At 39.8% G+C, this 19821-nt stretch overlaps 1 protein-coding gene across 1 annotated transcript; it reads left to right on the top strand.

Annotated features, from left to right (window-relative positions):
• Positions 1–104: 104 nt before the first annotated feature.
• HSP90B1 (heat shock protein 90 beta family member 1) lies at positions 105–18201 on the top strand. The gene is made up of 18 exons (XM_033220863.1): positions 105–329; positions 1287–1389; positions 2041–2182; positions 2718–2834; positions 3847–4178; positions 7595–7706; positions 8238–8357; positions 9415–9531; positions 11290–11427; positions 11511–11588; positions 11716–11781; positions 12440–12709; positions 12989–13234; positions 13664–13800; positions 16834–16912; positions 16999–17154; positions 17518–17640; positions 17906–18201. Exons 1-18 carry the CDS (start codon positions 281–283, stop codon positions 17933–17935), a joined length of 2415 nt encoding a protein of 804 aa, XP_033076754.1. The 5' UTR covers positions 105–280; the 3' UTR covers positions 17936–18201.
• Positions 18202–19821: the final 1620 nt, after the last annotated feature.

Here is a 19821-nt window from a genome sequence, read left to right as displayed (position 1 = left end):
GCTTCGGGCATCGGTCACCGCACCTGGAGAGTTCCGATTGGTGAACTTCCGTCCCCCCCACGAATCCCCATTGGGTGCCGTGGGTGCGTGGTGCGGCGCGATTGGTGGGTTCATGTTTCCCGTCCCCCGCCCTCGAGAAGTGGGGGTGAAAAGCGGCCGGACCTGCTTGGGGTGTAGTGGGCGGACCGCGCGGCTGGAGGTGTGAGGATCCCAGCTTAGGGGTGGGGGTGGAGGCGGCTCCTGCGATCGAAAGGGACTTGAGACTCACCGGCCGCACGCCATGAGGGCCCTGTGGGTGCTGGGCCTCTGCTGCGTCCTGCTGACCTTCGGTGAGTGATCCTGGAAGAGCAGACGTCCCCCCTCCACACACGCGGCCGCTTCTCGAAGGTTCTGGGGGCGTTGAACCTGGGAGGGGGGATCCCGAGGCCTGCGGTGGGCCAACGGACGTCACCTTTCCTCGAAAGAGGGCCAGGGGATTACGTTTTTTCTCTTCTTCCTCTGGAAATAAAAGAGAGCAGAATCATCTAACTCCCCTACAGATCTAATAATATCTCGCCCGGAGGTCTCAGCGACCTCGGGGTGGGGCCTCTCTGGGGCTCTGGCTCTCCTGGGAGCTGTGAGAGTCCCTCCTCCCTCCCCGCCAGGAGGACTTTTTCGGCCACCGCTAGCTTCGGCCATCCCAGCTTTCCCGTCCCCTAATTCCCCAGACTCCGACTCCTCCCAAGCGCGTGTGCTTTCTTAAGAAGATGCTGGCCTCGGGAGCATGAGGCCTGGGGCCAGCGGAATGGCAGTGTCAGCGTGTTTGATTCGGTTTTGCTGAAGCTCAGTTCTTAACATTTCGCCCCCTTCTCATGCCTCTGGGCTCAATTTCAGTTCCTCTCGCCAGAGATTGCATAAATCCTGTTTGCATTCTGACCTGTGATAACGAGGGCCGAAGTTTTGGTTTGGTCAGTTGGGAGGCCTTGGCTCGGCCTGCGCGCAACACGTGTGGTTGTAGAAGAGACCTGGTACCAGTCTGCTTAACGTTATTTATAACTGATCGGAGACACACTGTTTAGAAGTGGTGACTACCTCAGTATTTCAGAATCTACTGGGGACCTCAACATCAGAACTTAAATAGATGTGCTGTCTTGGCTTTACCTTGGGTGTTTAAACCAGGGAATACACTCTTTCATCCCCTCCACCCTTATTTACCAGCTGAATTGTGCAACCCCTGCCCTTCCCTATTTGATCATCCTCCTTGGAGAAGTGCGATGTTGAAGAGTTTTCCCGTGTTAAATCTTCAGGGTCGGTCAGAGCTGACGATGAAGTTGATGTGGATGGTACAGTAGAAGAGGATCTGGGTAAAAGTAGAGAAGGCTCAAGGACGGATGATGAAGTAGTACAGAGGTTTGTGTTCATTTGAACTTACCTATACAGATGAGCCCTGTGAACCTTGTGAGTTAGGGTCACTTCTTATGTGTCTCTTCTCCAAAGGTCCAGATAAAGTCTAACACCCTGTATTTAAATACCTGGTGAGTTGTGTGCGTACTCCTAACTTGCATACCTTGTCCCTGGGAGTGATTAAAACTGAGTGAATTCCTTTGAAAACTATATTGCAGAATACTAGCACCACGAACTTTGTAAGACTTTAGAAAAGAGTTTCAGTTGGATTTGTATTCATTAACTGTGTACGCCGAGTAGTTTAAAAATGGGATTTCTGTCAGTTGAACAATATTTTAAAATTTGGCCTCTTGGGATTTATTGATAGTTTTGAAGTCCTCACCGTGGAGCATAAATGAGTATGACTTTGCTTTTTAGTAGAGGAAACTTGGATTTTTTTTGTCTGGCAATTTTAAGAACCAAGTATTTCCAGTGCAATGTTAAAGGTAGCCTACTGCTGTGCTAACATAATGAGATGGTATATCAGTAATACTTTATAAGGGTTTCCATTTTAACCCCCAAGACAATATTTAGAGGCCACTGTGCTTTCATCATAATTCCTCTAGTTTGAAGGGAACTAAGCCATGCAATATTTGCTTATCTAACTGATTTCCTTAGAGAGGAAGAAGCTATTCAGTTGGATGGATTAAATGCATCACAAATAAGAGAACTTAGAGAGAAGTCGGAAAAGTTTGCCTTTCAAGCTGAAGTTAACAGAATGATGAAACTTATCATCAATTCATTGTATAAAAATAAAGAGGTAAGCAACATGTGGTTAGAATATTTTGTCTCTATATGGTGGCATACTTGTTTACTTAAATTTGCTTAATTTACTGCAAAAGTAATGTACTATCCAAGTAAGTAGCTAACAACCTTTAAATACTTAATATGTCCAAGAATTGTTACTAGATATCTGGGAAGAAAGGGAGCATCAGACATTTTCTTTTTCCTTTACCTCTAAATAGGTTCATGGCCTGATAATAGTTGTGAGTCTAAGGGCAGTCTTGTAAATTAAACTTCTTGCATTGCATACCTGAAGATCACTGTCAGATAAGTAATGTTACTACCCTTACCAGTTAATGTATCCCTTATAGTTGCCACAGTTCTTTGTGTAAGGAGCTATGCCTTTTTTTAATCAAAAGAATAAATCCACTCCTATACCGTAAGAAGTCTTAATTCCTTAAAGAGTGCTTTTATAACATACAGAGAAGAAATAAAATGGTTTGGCATAATATTGAATATCTTAATGTATCTTGAGGATCGTCTTAAGTGTATTACCTCTGGCTTCCATTTAGATTTTCCTAAGAGAACTGATTTCAAATGCTTCCGACGCTTTAGATAAGATAAGGCTAATATCACTGACTGATGAAAATGCTCTTTCTGGAAATGAGGAACTAACAGTTAAAATTAAGGTAAGTGTAAGACAGTTTTTCTTTCTTTTAAAGGAAAAGGAATCCTTAGAGGTAGAAGATCCCTGTCAGTCAAGATAGGCTAGATTATATTGCAGTGACAACCCACAAGCCTCAGTGGCTTGAAAGTCAGCAAACTATGGCTAAATCTGACTTGACTTGTTTTTATAAGTAGTTTTATTGGAATACAGCCATGCCCATTTGTTTATTATCTGTGACTGCTTCTGTGTTTCAACAGCAGAGTCAAGTTGTTTTTAACAGAGAACGTAAGTCTCCCAAAGCCTAAAATATTTACTATGTGGCCCTTTACAGAAAAAGTTTGCTAGCCCTTGGCTTAAATCATTGATCACAGTCTGCCTGTGGTCTTTGCTCTGCTTCATCCCCATGCTGGGACAGAGGCGTGGGCAGCCATCTGTAGTGTGTAGACGGTTGCCATGGTGCAGAGCAAGCTTAGAGGGTCTCATACTACTATAATTAAAGGCTCAGCCTGAAAGCAGAGCTCTCATTTACGACTCATTGGCCATTTATAACTCATTGGCCAGAACTAGTCACATGGCCTTAGCCATTCTTAAATGGAGAAAGTAGAATCCTCCTAGGTTTCTGGAAGGCAGACAGCCAGGAATATTGAGTGAAGAATATTAATGATCCATCACAGATTCCAAATAGAGGAATCATTCAAGTTGTTTTGTTTTCTATTAAAGAAATAGGCAAGACATAAAATTTTATTTTTCTTGAATTGTTTTTCTTCAAAGCTAACTTGTTTTATTTCGGTCAGCCTCTAACCCTTGACATTTAGACCAGTCTGCCCATTTGATATTAATACTTTCTCAAACACATAAATTACTTTAAGATGTACACTTTCAGAAAAGGCCATAAAAAACTATGTAGAGGAAAATTTCTCAGTTTAGTTTTCTGTATTGGAATTGATGGGACCCAAAGCTGGTTAGTTCCTCAATATTTGCTTGGCGTAATGTAAATATTAAATACAACTATCTGGTTCTTGTCTTGCTTTTAGTGTGATAAGGAGAAGAACCTGCTGCATGTCACAGACACCGGTGTAGGAATGACCAGAGAAGAGTTGGTTAAGAACCTTGGTACCATAGCCAAATCTGGAACAAGCGAGTTTTTAAACAAGATGACTGAAGCACAGGAAGATGGCCAGTCAACTTCTGAATTGATTGGCCAGTTTGGCGTCGGTTTCTACTCCGCCTTCCTTGTAGCAGATAAGGTTATTGTCACATCAAAACACAACAATGATACCCAGCACATCTGGGAGTCCGACTCCAATGAATTTTCGGTAATTGCTGACCCAAGAGGAAACACTCTAGGACGGGGAACGACAATTACGTGAGTATAACTGATTCCTAATAAGAATTAATAGTCATGGTGAGGATCTTGACTCTCCAGTTCTATTCTCTGAGCAAATGACTTATTCTGGGCCTTAATTTTCGTGCCTATAAAATGAGGAAACAGAACGGTTACCATCACTTGAAGAAATGTTTGAGGACCTGCAAAGGGCCAGGCACAAAGGTTTGTGATTGCTGTTGTACATGGAGGGTACAAAGTAGGAGATAGCAGCTCCCCCAGGGGAGAAGGCTTCTTGGGTACCCACAGAGGAGGCATGGCTTATCAGTTTCCCAGGTTAGAAGAGTAATTTGTCTGTGGAGCATCCTGAATAAAGGCATGGAGGTACAGCATGCTCACTAGATGAAGAGAGTTCTCGGTGGCAGTTATGGTTGGAAAGTGATGAACTTTTATTTATTTTTTTTGAGACGGAGTCTCGCTCTTGTTGCCCAGGCTGGAGTGCAATGGCACAATCTCGGCTCACCGCAACCTCTGCTTCCCGGGTTCCAGCGATTCTCCTGCCTCAGCCTCCCAAGTAGCTGGGATTACAGGCATGCGCCACCACACCCTGCTAATTTTGTATTTTTAGTAGAGATGGGGTTTCTCCATGTTGGTCAGGCTGGTCTCAAACTCCTGACCTCACATGATCCACCCGCCTTGGCCTCCCAAAGTGCTGGGATTACAGGCGTGAGCCATCGTCCCTAGCCAGAATGTGATGAGCGTTTTAAGATTCTCAAGGTGGTGTGGAGGATGCGAGGAGTGGACAAGGGGGAGATTCTTTGGAGGACCATTGAAAATACTCAGGATGAGTGATAGCAACCAGGGCTTTGGCTGCCTTGTAGAGATAAAAGGCTTAAAGAAAGTTCATGAAAGTTGTGAAAGCTGTGGAGTAAAATATGTCACTTAAGGATAGTTACAAGTTTTTAAATTTGAATTAAGATCCCTCTTAAGCCAATTAAGATCCCTCTTAAGCCAGTAACTGTTGTTTGTATAGATGAGACAGAGCCAGTGCTGTACAGTAGCTCTCCTTGCTTGTAGCACTGTGACGTAGACAGGGCAGCTTTTTGCCTTTTTAAAATTTTACCATCTTGGAGATGAGGAAATTCTATTTCAGAGGTCAGTTGGCTTGCCAGCTCCTGCTAAGTGAGTAACAGAATGTGCCTACAGCTTCCATTTTTTTTCCTTAATTCAGTTTTAAATTTTCTTAACATTAAGGGAAAGAATCACATGCTTATCATTGTGACCAACTTTCTTCATCCTAGAAAGTAACATTTCCTGTTTTTACTGCAGCAGATTTCTTTTAATGAAGACTAACTAGATGACTGCATTTTAGTATTTTTGTAACTTGTGTTCCCAGTTTACCTTTCCCTGCCTTTGTCACTAACATTGATATCTCCAGGTCTCATTTGGAGGCATCACTAAGAGTTATGCCCCAGTGCCCTCTCTTTTTAGGCACTGCTAGGTGTTGGAGAAGGCTAGGGAAATCATTCCTAAAGAAAGATAGACAGTGATGTCCCAAGAGGTGTTAATGTCAGGTTACTAAGAAACAGGTGAAATTATCTGAATATAAGTTCCATGAAGGCAAACATTTTGTTGAAAGCTCCATTCCCAAAGCCTAATACTTAATTGGCAGCCATTTGTATGAATAAGTGAGGTTAAACAGTGCAGTTCCATGCAGGTAAGACGGCTGGTAACAACCTATCCAGTACCTAGTTTCCATGACTATGCAGATCTTTTTAAAAATTTCCTTTGCCCACTTCTTAAATGTTGACATACATTTTCTCCAAGTTACGTTTCAGCCCTTTTCTCATTGTCCATATGATCCTTAACATAGTCTTATCTACTGCCACGGCCTCAGGTTCCATCTCTAGTTCTCAAATTTATATTCTTAGTCTAGATCAGGAGTCAGCAAACATTTTCTTAAAAGAGCCAGCTAGTAGAAAAAAAGATTAAAGAAAAAACAACAAAAAAAAGAGCCAGCTAGTAGTAGATATTTCTAGCTTATGAGCTATATGGTCTGTCACATGTCCCAACTCTGTTTAGCTTGAAAGTAGGCATAGACAGTACATAAGGATGTGTCCCAGCCAGGTGTGTTGGCTCATCTCTATAATCCCAACACACTGGGAGGCTAAGGTGGGAGGATCACTTGAACCCAGGAGTTTGAGGTCAGCCTGGACAACATAGTGGGATCCCATCTCCACAAAAAAAAAATATACAAAAATTAGTTGGGCATGGTGGTGCATGCCTGTAGTCCTGGCTACTGAGGAGGCTGAGGTAGGAGGATTGCTTGAGCCGAGCCTAGGAGGTCAAGGCTGCAGTGAGCCATCATCATGCCTGGGTGACAGAGGTCCAAAAAAAAAAAAAAAAAATTGTCCCAATAAAATTTCTAGTGGGTGCCAGTTATATAGCTATAGCTTGCCAACCCCTTGTCTAGGTCTCACTCCTGGGCTCCGTGTTCATGTATTTAACTGCCTTTTAAATAATTCTACCTAAGATATCTAACCAGCAGCTTCTACTTGCATCCAAAACTGAATTCTTAATCTCCAAATCACTAGAACATGTGCTCTGAGACCAGCGGCCTAGTCACTCACTAGGCTTTGTTGTCATATCATGGCTACTTACTGGCCAGGTACCACTAAACTAATGAGCCTTTTGAGACAGGGAGGGAACCACAGATAGACCATTTCCCATACTTAATTGGGAACACAAATATCAAGATATGGACTGACTACTTACTGAGTAGGTTCTAGGCTGGGCAGTGGCTCACACTTGTAATCCCCTCAGTGCCCAGTAGAATTTTATGTAATAGTAGAAATGTTCTATATCTGCACTTTCCATTTTGGCAACCACTAGCCACATGTGACTGTTGAGTACTTGGAATGTGGCAGCATAACTGGAACTGAACTGTACATTTTTAAAAAATAAATCACATGTGCCCAGTGGCTACCATTTTGGATAGTGCAGATATAAATATAAATAATCCAGATTAATTTTCTAGCTTTTTTAAGGAAAATGTTTTCATTAATTAGGAATAGTTATCTACAATATTCATTAGGTTTCTAGAATAACAGTAAGAGCTATGAGAGTGCATGACTCCATTTTTCTCCAGACTATTTCAGTGCTTTCTCACCTTGAGCAATGAAAACAAACAATCTATTCAGAAGGTTGAGGATATTTTAATTTTCTACTTAAAACTAATGTTATTCTCCACTTGAGGTAATGTAGAGGATATTCTTCTCTTTACTGTATATGTGTTACATTTTAGCTCACAAACCCTTGTTGGTGATGGAGAGTTAACATGAATAATTAGGACATCTTGGATTACACTGAACTGCTGGCTATTACCATGGTATTTAGATGAATTTATAATTGGATCTTCTAAATGTTAGGTGTTTCTAAACATCAAATTTTTCTTGCAGCCTTGTCTTAAAAGAAGAAGCATCTGATTACCTTGAATTGGATACAATTAAAAATCTCGTCAAAAAGTATTCACAGTTCATAAACTTTCCTATTTATGTATGGAGTAGCAAGGTAAATCTATATTGACTAAAAACTTCTATGTATTACCTTGGCACGTGTTTAAATATTCAACACTAAAAGAATGAAGGCGGGCTGGCGCGGTGGCTCATCCCAGCACTTTGGGAGGCCGAGACAGGTGGATCACCTGAGGTCAGGAGTTTGAGACCAGCCTGGCCAACATGGTGAAACCCTGTCTCTACTAAAAATACAAAAAAATTAGCTGGGTGTGTGGTAGCACATGCCTGTAATCCCAGCTACTCAGGAGGCTGAGGCAAGAGAATTGCTCGACAGAGGTTGCAGTGAGCCGAGGTTGCCCCACTGTACTCTGCCTGGGCAACAAAGCAAGACTCTGTCTCCCCAAAAAAAAAAAAAAAAAAAAAGAATGAAGGCAAAATGTGGTCTATTATAATGTTAAGGATATTCTCAGGGTTTTCTTACAAAAACCTATTTTTTTGAGCTGTAATGTTATGTCATATTTCTGTAGACAAAATCAGAATTGTTAAACAAATGGATTTAACCATAATTCTTCTTTTATTTCAACAGACTGAAACTGTTGAGGAGCCAATGGAGGAAGAAGAAGCAGCAAAAGAAGAGAAAGAAGAATCTGATGATGAAGCTGCAGTAGAGGAAGAAGAAGAAGAAAAGAAACCAAAAACTAAAAAAGTAAGTCTGGTTCATCTCCCTGCATAAGATATTGTTTAACATGTATAAGCAAAACCAGGAAAACCCAAGTATGCACTGGCTGAGTTGAAGTCAGCTTCAGTTCCGGTGCTAAGTCCATGGAGCCAGCTTTTAAAATAAGACCTTTGTTTGTATGTTGAGTACATTGTCCTGTAGAAAGGTTTAAGTATCAAACCCAGGTCATTTTTATGAAGAATTTTCTGACTTTTATATATTGCCTGGGACTGGTGACTTATATGTTTGGAATTTTAAAATCTTAAAAAGCTTTCTGAGTCCTCTTTTGTCTTTTTATCATGTAGGGATTAACTATAAAAATGGTTCTCTGGCTTGCTTAGGTAGCAGAGTAAGAAGTATTGGTCATGGTGGTTGAGAAATACTTTGTAAAATGTTGGATTTCTTTAAGTCATGAAATAGGAATATGTAATATGTATTTCCTTCTAACCTCAAAACAAATATTTTCAAGAAACATTTTCGCTAGTTAAAAATAATAAAAAACATAATTGGCTTTTCATCAATTAGCAATTATCTTTTTGAATATTGAGAAAAATACTTTGATTTTGATACAGTTGGCAGAAACCTTCCCAGATAACAGGTATCCTTTGGTGAGTTTTTTTTTTTTCTTTCTTTAATCTGGAGACAGAGTCTCTGCCATTCAGGCTGGAGTACAGTGGCATGATCGTAGCTCCCTTCATTCACCCTTGAACTCCTAGGCTTAAGCAGTCCTTTCACCTCAGCCTCCCAAGTAGGTAGGACCACAGACACACGCCACCAACAGACACACCACCATGACTGGCTGATTTTTTAAAGTTTTTTGTAGAGATGCAGGTCTTGCTATCTTGCCTGGACTGGTCTTGAACTCCTAGGCTCAAACAGTTCTCCTACCCTAGCCCCCCAAAGTGCTAGGATTACAGGCATGAGCCACCACACCAGGCCTCTGGTGCTTTACATAGTCTTTTGAAATCTACTGAAGCCATGGTTACTGCTAGGATAACCTTGGTGAGTGCTAAAAGAGACTAATCAAATACTATAATAACTTCAGGTTGAAAAAACTGTCTGGGACTGGGAACTTATGAATGATATCAAACCAATATGGCAGAGACCATCAAAAGAAGTAGAAGAAGATGAATACAAAGCTTTCTACAAATCATTTTCAAAGGTAAATATAATTCCCTAGCTTCTGGTTATTAATGAATCACCCCATTAGTTTAATTGTGTATGGTATGTGACCACTGAATATGAGATGGCCCATTCCCATTTTTTCCCAGAGAGAAAATTCAAAAAAAGACCTTTAGGGCAACTATAATACGTGTACTTCTGGTTTATTGACCTACTCGTAAGTAAAATCACATTTATGAACCTTTGAGATTAGTATCTCAGTAGAGATGGTCTTTGAGAGTAATTGGTTTCCGGAATACACCATTTTTACTTAAGTTGAATTATTATGCTCATCACTACTTCAAAATTGCTGTAGTTATTAAAATTCATCCTAGCTCTTAGTTAATATAATAGTGAAACATTACAAAATCAAGAATGTTTGAAACAATTTTATGGCTGTTTAAACACAATTGGTTTCCTTTTTATTGCTGTGTATTTTGTAATATGTGGTTTTTTTAAAAAAAATTATTTCGAGAAGGCATCTGTAGGCTTCACCAGCTTGCCAAGGGTTTTGTGTGACAAAAAAAGATTAAGAACCACCTACATAGGTAGATGTGTGATTTCCACCACAAAACTCGTAAAACATGAAATCATGTTGTTAAGTGGCTTTTAATATAATCTTTAAAGAGCTTGCTTATGACATCAAACACTTATTGTGAGATCCTATGCCTAGGAATAATTACCAAATTTATGTTTCCTTGCCTGTTTTTTTTTTCCTTTTACTGGTCCCTTCTTATAACTCTTAAGAATGCAAAACTAGCATTGATAAAGGTTGTTTCAAGTTAAAGTTTCCCCAGCAGCATTTGGTACAAGTAGTAGAATGCTCTAGTGGACTTAACCATAGCTAAATAAAACCTAATACTCTATGTCTGTATTTGTTCTTTTCTCTATTCCATATCCTTTAAATTTCAGCTCTTTAAAACACTGTTAGTTCTGCCTTCGATTTCCATAAACTCTAAAGTCCTAGTGTCTATAAACTTACTTTATATAAGGCAGCTGTATTAGAAATATAATTAATGTGAGCCACACATGATTTTAAATTTTTTAGAAGCCATACAAAAAAAGGAACCACGAAATGTTAACAGTATAATTTATTTAACCCAGCATACTCCAAATAATATTATTTCAACACATAATCAATATACAAACTAATAATGAGACATTTTACATCCTTTTTAAACTCTGTACTGTGCCTTCAAAATGTATTTTGCACTTAGCAGCACATCTGAATTTGAACTAGCTACATTACAGTGCTTAATAGCCATTTTATGTGGTATAGTAATAGATAATGCAGATCAAGAGAACTTCTGACTGTGTTTTACAGGTATTTACATATATCTTTGTAGCCACTGCTAGAGCTAAGTTCCATGGAAGAAACATGTTCTTGAGTACTTACTGTAGTTCAAGGGCACACTGAAGTGCTGTATATAATTTTGTCATTTAGGCAGGGTGGTGGTTTTCCTATTCACTTCTCTCATACATAAGAAACATAAACTCATCCATCCTTCCGCAAGTTTAGGAAATAATGTTACTGACAATCATCATCAAAACAACCATGTCTGGTGAATTAGAATTGTAATCCTAGTCATTTCTTCATTCCACCCTTTTCTTTCTCCTTTTTTTTTTTCCCCTCGCAGGTAAGGGAAATTTTTTGTTAGTTAATTGCTAAACTGAATGTGTACCACATAGTACATTGCTTAGTTCTTGCACTGCTTTTCTACTGTGTCATTTCAATGACTAAGATACCAACTTTCCACAGGAAAGTGATGACCCCATGGCTTATATTCACTTTACTGCTGAAGGGGAAGTTACCTTCAAATCAATTTTATTTGTACCCACATCTGCTCCACGTGGTCTATTTGACGAATATGGATCTAAAAAGAGTGATTACATTAAGGTGAGTTTTTAAGTAGTACATACTGTGTTTAAAATGCGAAAGTTTAATTTCCAGAAAGTGACCTTTTTTTTTGGTCTCTTTAGCTCTATGTGCGCCGTGTATTCATCACAGACGACTTCCATGATATGATGCCTAAGTACCTTAATTTTGTCAAGGGTGTGGTAAGTATCTGAAGTTTGGGAGAAGGGGTGATTGTTGTGCCAGGGGTCTGGCAGTGTAGAGTGTGTTTTGGCTTTGCTTTCTTCCAGTGGTTTTATTGCTCACTGAACTTTCTTTTGCCATCTGAAGGTGGACTCAGATGATCTGCCCTTGAATGTTTCCCGCGAGACTCTTCAGCAACATAAACTGCTTAAGGTAAGTGTCTCTAGGAAGAAACTGTCCACTTGGCTCTTTGATTGGGGTTTGGAGAACAGACTCCATTTGTGGAGTAACCAGATTTTGGGTCTGGTCTGTGATTCTTCAGATGAACTTCCTTTCATTCTGGGCTTATCAGATCCTAAGAATCTGATTCTTTTTCTCCCAACATTTAATAACGAAGTTACAAACATCTAGAAAAAAATTAAAGAATTGTACAGTGAACACACATATAGGCCCACTGCCTGGTCCAGGATTAACATTTTGTCATCCAGACTTGATCACATAACCATCTCTTTATCAAGCCTTTCATTAAACCCTTCCCCTCCAATACTTCCATAATTAGAAGACTTTAGTTTTTGAATTTAAAAGTATTTGAAAGTAGCATATTTGTTCACTTCATTTAGATCCTAGAGAGAGAATATCAGTGAGTCCTAAGGTTAGAATGTCAACATTAAGGCAGTCTTGTGGCTGTTTGCACAGACAGCTGAGTTTCAGCCCAGTCTGAATGCATAGGAGTGCTTCACCATTTCCTGCCCCTCAGTAAATGGCAATAACGATATCATCTTTGTGTCTTTCACACTCCTCCCTGGGTACCTTACATTCTCAAAAGTTTGAGATTAACTTCTCTAATCAGTTACTCTTTCATTGTGTTTAGGTCATTAGGAAGAAGCTTGTTCGTAAAACGCTGGACATGATCAAGAAGATTGCTGATGATAAATACAATGATACTTTTTGGAAAGAATTTGGTACCAACATCAAGCTTGGTGTGATTGAAGACCACTCGAATCGAACACGTCTTGCTAAACTTCTTAGGTTCCAGTCTTCTCATCATCCAACTGACATTACTAGCCTAGACCAGTATGTAGAAAGAATGAAGGAAAAACAAGACAAAATCTACTTCATGGCTGGGTCCAGCAGAAAAGAGGTGAGATGAACTCTTTAAGCGTTGTCAGCCATTCTGGAATGTAGCTAGGGATTTATAGCCAACTCTTGAGGGGGAGAAAAGGAAAACTTAAATGTGTAACTGGAGTAGTTATAAGGCCTGGTCAGTCACTGGCAGGAAGGTTGTTTATATTCTCTGAACCTCTTAATTCTTCACCTGTAAAATGGGGTTTTAATAATGTATAAACATAGCAGCTGCTAGGATAAACAAATATACCAGAGCCAGACTTGGAAAACTTTGTGACTTCTCTTAATTTTGTAGGCTGAATCTTCTCCATTTGTTGAGCGACTTCTGAAAAAGGGCTATGAAGTTATTTACCTCACAGAACCTGTGGATGAATACTGCATTCAGGCCCTTCCTGAATTTGATGGGAAGAGGTTCCAGAATGTTGCCAAGGAAGGAGTGAAGTTTGATGAAAGTGAAAAAACTAAGGAGAGTCGTGAAGCAGTTGAGAAAGAGTTTGAGCCTCTGCTGAATTGGATGAAAGATAAAGCGCTTAAGGACAAGGTATTGTGGAAATTACAATTTGTGGAAATATTAGTGTCTGCATTTAAGAGAAAGTTATTTTGTCAACAAATTAAGCTGCAGCTGGTTACTTTGTAACCATTAGAATGGTAAAAATTTAATTAATATAGTTAAATTATTGGGAGAAAGCTTAAAACTTTCCACAGTAGTTTAATATTGCTTTGTTAATAATTTAAGTTGTTACAAATTAAGTTTTATGTTTTTAAAAGCTGATATTTAAACTTCTGACTAAAAAATTCAGCTTATCAAGTAAGTGCCCCTACAAATTCTCCTAAGCCTTAAGTAAAGCTATTTTTATGATCTGCTTCTGTGTTTATGATCTTAAGCGATAGTCTTAGAAAGTTGAAATACAATTGCTGAATGACCTTACCTGTTGATATTAATTTATATGACTTGATTTCTTTTCCTAAGATTGAAAAGGCTGTGGTATCCCAGCGCCTGACAGAATCTCCATGTGCTTTGGTGGCCAGCCAGTATGGATGGTCTGGCAACATGGAGAGAATCATGAAAGCACAAGCATACCAAACAGGCAAGGACATCTCTACAAAGTAAGCATCCTCAGGAAAGTCCCTGCCAGGGTGTTGGCTCTTACCCAGTCTTCCTTTTGGAGACGATACTATCTTCAATACAAAGAGTAAAATTGCCTTAAATGTCTGCCACTGTCTAGTATAAGGTAGACAACAAGTTTATGAAGGGATTTCTCCTACATTTGATTGAGAAAGAAAAGGTCTTTAACTCATGATTTTATGATTTTATTGTATTTGATATGTAAATAGGAATTTTCTTAATGTGTTATGCATATTGTCTTTACTTTTACATTGGATTATATGCTTAGCCTAATATCTGAATTTATTTTACATGTTTAAATGTAATAGCTGCACATGAGGTTAATGACAACATTCCTCAAGTGAGTTAAGTCCATTTCAAATCACGTCCCCGACACCTCCAAGCGTTAAATTATGGGTACCCAGATAGAATGTCTCATAAAGTAAATGGTATAGGACCTGTGAATTAACAGTATTTGAACTCAAGGGCCTGTACCTGGAGATATAGTGAGCCTTTGGTACTCTTTATTTTCAAGAAATATTTAATGTTTATGTTTTAATGTCACAGCAATGATCTTGAAAATGACTTCTTCCCTGCTTTTATTCTCTCTTCTTTCATCTGGAGTATGTTTCTGAAATGCTATCTAGTCATCATCCTTTTTTCCCAAGGCCCAGCTTAAGGATTCTTTCCTCCCACCCCTGCCAAGACGGAGTCTTGCTCTGTCACCCACGCTAGAGTGCAGTGGCGCGATCTCTGCTCACTGCAACCTCTGCCTTCTGGGTTCAAGTAATTCTCAGCCTTCCGAGTAGCTGGGATTACAGGCGCCTGCCAGCACATCCACTAATTTTTGTATTTTTAGTAGAGACGGAGTTTCACCATGTTGGCTAGGCTGGTCTTGAACTCCTGACCTCGTGATCCACCCACTTAGGCCTCACAAAGTGCTGGGATTACAGGCATGGGCCACTGCACCTGGCCAGGATTCTTCTTAAAATCTTTTCTCAAAAATGTAGTCTCCATTGTTGTCACAATTCTAAAATTCCATATATGTCTTATCTCTTAACTATAAATTTCATGCAGAGAATAGTGTTCTGTTTATCTGATATCCCATTGCAACAGTACAAGGGCCATTTAAAACATGTCTACCTATTAATTTCAGGAAATGAGTAATTAACAGGAAGTTACCTTTCATTCAACAAACATGAAGACTTATTACTATGTCCATGCACTGGTGGTCACAGGTAGACATAACTTCTGTCTTTTGTAACATTTAGACTAGTGAAAATGACAAATCAAAGCCAGGCATGGTGACTCACTCCTGTTGTCCCAGCTACTCAGGAGGCTGATGCAAGAGGATCGGTTGATCCCGGGAGTTCAAGGCTGTAGTGTGCTGTAATGGCAGTGCACTCTAGCTCTAGCCTGGGTAACATAGCCAGACTCCGTCTCTTTTTTATTTAAAAAAAAAAAAGGCAAGTCATAATCTGAGCCCTACATAATGGGTACACCAGGAGAGGGATAGATGTGGTTCCTCCCTGTCCTCAGAGCTGTAAACTAGAGAAGAGAGCATAATCACAACCAACAGTAAAATGCTAAGGATTTTGAAGGTATATTCAAAATGCATTTGGAACTGAGTTCAGATAAAAGAAGTTAATTTTTCTTGGAATCATATTGGTGAAGGTATTAATATTGGAGCAGCATCCAGAGGCTGCATAGATTTTTCTGAACTCAGGGAGGCAGAGCTATAATTATGGTAGTAAGAATAAACTAAGAGGGAACAAACAGGACATTAAATCAGTTCATCTGTTCAGTGGTGTTCTAGGTACTTGGGACTCATCAGTAAAGTAGTTCATTTCATTTTTCATCTAACCATGTCCACTTGCTCCCTGCCCTGCTTCCCTGTTAAAAGGGAGCAATACAGGCTGGGCACGTGGCTCACATGTATAATCCCAACACTTTGGGAGGCTGAGGTGAGAGGATCACTTGAGGCCAAGAGTTCAAGACCAGCCTGTGCAATATAGTGATACCCTGTCTCTATAAAAACTAAATAAGGAAACAGTGCAGTCATCCCTTTGTGTCCATGGGGTGTTGGTTCCAGGACATCCCATGGATACCAAAATCCACAGAGTCAAGTCCCTTATATAAAGTCATGTCGTATTTGCATATAACCTATGCACATCTTGCCATGTACTTTAATCTGTAGATTACTTTTAATACCCAATGCAATGTAAGTGCTATATAAATAGCTATAATACTACATCGGGCTTTTTATTTTTTTCTTGTTTTGCGCTTTCTAATATTTTCTTTTTTTTTTTTTTTTTTGAGACGGAGTCTTGCTCTGTCACCCAGGCTGGAGTGCAGTGGCCGGATCTCAGCTCACTGCATGCTCTGCCTCCCAGGTTTACACCATTCTCCTGCCTCAGCCTCCCAAGTAGCTGGGACTACAGGCGCCCGCCACCTCGCCCGGCTAGTTTTTTGTATTTTTTAGTAGAGACGGGGTTTCACCGTGTTAGCCAGGATGGTCTCGATCTCCTGACCTCGTGATCCGCCCGTCTCGGCCTCCCAAAGTGCTGGGATTACAGGCTTGAGCCACCGTGCCCGGCCGCTTTCTAATATTTTCAATCCGAGGTTGGTTGACTCCACAGATAAAGTAGACTGGAAAAGTACAGCCATCCCTAGGTGTACGAGAGGGATTGGTTCTAGGACCCCTACCAAAATCCACACATATTCTAGTCCCCCAGTCTGCCCTGTGGAACCTGTGTATATGAAGAGTTGCAGCTCTTATGTGTGCAGATTCCACATCCCAAGAATACCGTATTTTCTCTCCGAGTTTGGTTGCTGAACCTGCACATACAGAGGGTGGACTTTATGTATTGGAAAAAAATAGCATATAAGTTCAAACCTGTGGTGTTCAAGTGTCAATAGTACATTTTGATTTTTTTTACCAAGAGTTGTCTTCTGTAATTATGAAAGAATAAGGGAAATGTATGAACCCTAAAATTGGGTATGTTTTGTTAATGTTCATTTTTATCTCTTAACAGTTACTATGCGAGTCAGAAGAAGACATTTGAAATTAATCCCAGACACCCGCTGATCAGAGACATGCTTCGACGAATTAAGGTATTACAGTAGTCCTCTTGCTTGTCTTTTAATATGAATACTTTGTATCTTTCAATATTAATCTAGTGCATCTTCTTGCATCTCAGGAAGATGAAGATGATAAAACAGTTTTGGATCTTGCTGTGGTTTTGTTTGAAACAGCAACACTTCGGTCAGGATATCTTTTACCAGACACTAAAGCATATGGAGATAGAATAGAAAGAATGCTTCGTCTCAGTTTGAACATTGACCCTGATGCAAAGGTTTGTATCCCCAACCTTCCCACAGACGCTGGCTGGCTTTGTTTCTGCTCTTTCGGAATAGGCCTCTAATGATTGAGGGATGTAGCTTTGAGACATTTGCCTAATTTCTACCTTTTGAAAGAATTTTATTGAATGTTTGAATCCCTGTAGTGTCAGGCACTGCACTAGAAACTAAGTCCTCCTTTTACATCCTCTTTCCTTTTTGCCTGCCTCCTTTTGTTAGCTTGGCTGTTCATTTAGTTAGAGGATTTACTCTGTGGTTCTGAATAAACAGAAGTGGCATTAATTATGATTTTATACATTTAAATGAGCAAAGTGGAAATAAATCCAAGGCATTAATGGGCCCATAAATGTTGTGTTTAGGTGGAAGACGAGCCCGAAGAAGAACCTGAAGAGACAACAGAAGACACAACAGAAGACACAGAGCAAGACGAAGACGAAGAAATGGATGTGGGAACAGATGAAGAAGAACAAGAAACAGCAAAGGTAGAGCAAATCAAGAATGTGACTTGCATTTTCAGTTCTGGCAAAGTTAAGACAGAGTTTTAGTTCTGGCAAAGTTAAGACAGTTTTATAGTTCTGGCAAAGTTAAGACAGAGTTTCAGTTCTGGCAAAGTCAGGACTGTGTAACTTACAGAAGTCAGACTAGCATTTAAACTGTTTCTTTCATGCACGAACCTTCTGTCAGCTAGGTTTTTTTTTCTGCTAACTTTTAATATCTTCTGGGTTTGTTTTTTTTTTTTTTCAACAGGAATCTACAGCTGAAAAAGATGAATTGTAAATTATCTTCTCACCATTTGGATCCTGTGTGGAGAGGGAATGTGAAATTGACGTCATTTCTTCTGGGAGAGACTTCTTTTGGATGTCCCCCACCAATCCCCTTCTCCCCTGCACTGTAAAATGTGGGATTTTGGGTCACAGGAAGAAGTGGGTTTTTTAGTTGAATTTTTTTTAACATTCCTCATGAATGTAAATTTGTACTATTTAACTGACTATTCTTGATGTAAAATCTTGTCATGTGTATAAAAATAAAAAAGATCCCAAATACTCAGTGTCTTGACTGTCTTGCAGAGAACTACCTAATACTTGGCTGAATTTTTTTTTTTTTTTTTTAATCATGTGTCTTGGGTTCTTTTTCTTAGAAAAGTAACTCAGGCTTATGAAGAAAAGATTTTTTAATTTTTTACTTCTCTCTTTTTTTGAGATCGAGTCTTGCTCTTGCCCAGGCTGGAGTGCAATGGCAGCATCTCTGCTCACTGCAACCTCCTCCTTCTGGGTTCAAGCAATTCTCTGCCTTAGCCTTCCGAGTAGCTGGGATTACAGGTGCCCACCACCATTCCTAGCTATTTTTTTGTATTTTCAGTAGAGACAAGGTTTCACCATCTTGGCCAGGCTGGTCTTGAACTCCTGACCTTGTGATCCACCCACCTCTGCCTCCTAAGAAAAGATTTTTTAAAAAAAGGTTGAGCCAGTCATGGTGACACACACCTGTGGTCCTACCCAGCTCCTGAGGAAGCTGAGGCAGGAGGATTATTTGAACTTAGCTTGAGACTGTTGAAAAACCAAAGACTTCAAAAAGTCTCCCACAGGGAGAAGACAGAATTTCTTTAAAGATTTCCAAATGTATGTAGGTACTCCCCCTTTCGTGGGATGGAGCTTAATCTTCCTCTCCTTTTTGAATGTGGGCTAGATTAAGTGACTCCTGAAAAGCAGAGTATAGGAAAGGGAAAAGTAACTTTGCAGTGGAGAAACCTGGCAGACTTAACCAAGTGACCAATGTTAATACCACCAGTGATGTGTACCCCTCTGATAGGATGTGAAGTGTACTGCGGTTTCCAAAAACCTGTCATCTCAATCTAATGAGAAAAAACAGACATTTTGAATTTGTGAACAGTATTCTTCAAAATTTCCAGAAAATTTTCCTCAGAAAAACAGGCTGAGAAGTAATCATGGATGGCAGAAGACTAAGGATACATGACAACTATTAATAAATGCAGTGTGGTACCCTGGAAACAAAAGGGTGTTAAATGGAAAAGCTGGTGAAATCTAAAGTCCAGAGTCTAGAGTATAGTTGAGAGTATTTTACTAATACTGGTTTTTTTTTGTTTTGAGATGGCATCACTCTCTCCCAGGCTGGAGTGCAGTGGTGCGATCTTGGCTCACTGAAACCTCCACCTCCTGGATTCAAGCGATTCTCCTGCCTCAGCCTCCTGAGTAGCTGGGATTATAGGCGCCCGCCACTATGCCTGGCTAATTTTTATATTTTTAGATATTTTTAGTAGAGACGGGGTTTCACCATGTTGGCCAGGCTGGTCTTGAACCTCAAATGATCCGCCCACCTTGGCCTCCCAAAGTGTTGGGCCACCATACCCGGCCCCCAATACTGGTTTCTTAACTGACATACCATGGTAGCTTAAGATGACAACATTAATACAAACAGCGTGGGGTATATGGGAACTCTACTGATTGTGGTTTTTCTGTAAATCTAAACTTAAAAAAAAAAATGCTGTCTTTGAAAAAAATCACCCATAATCCTACCAGAGATAACTACTGGCATTGAGTGAAAATCCACATTGACCTATATTTTGAAATGTACTCTTGTTTATGAAACAATTTTTAATTTCACTAGTCTGTTAGAGCCAACTGAAAAGGTAGTCTTAAGTTTTT

Source organism: Trachypithecus francoisi, unplaced genomic scaffold (assembly GCF_009764315.1).
Source record: "Trachypithecus francoisi isolate TF-2019V2 unplaced genomic scaffold, Tfra_2.0 Lachesis_group11, whole genome shotgun sequence".
NCBI lineage: Eukaryota > Metazoa > Chordata > Mammalia > Primates > Cercopithecidae > Trachypithecus > Trachypithecus francoisi.
This window is presented reverse-complemented; position numbering and strand designations above follow the sequence as displayed.

Coding starts and splice junctions, on each gene's coding strand:
- HSP90B1 (XM_033220863.1), top strand. CDS start 281: ATGAGGGCCCTGTGGGTGCTGGGCCTCTGCTGCGTCCTGCTGACCTTC. Junction 8,358..9,414: donor AGAAACCAAAAACTAAAAAA/GTAAGTCTGGTT, acceptor TAATAACTTCAG/GTTGAAAAAACTGTCTGGGA. Junction 13,235..13,663: donor ATAAAGCGCTTAAGGACAAG/GTATTGTGGAAA, acceptor TCTTTTCCTAAG/ATTGAAAAGGCTGTGGTATC.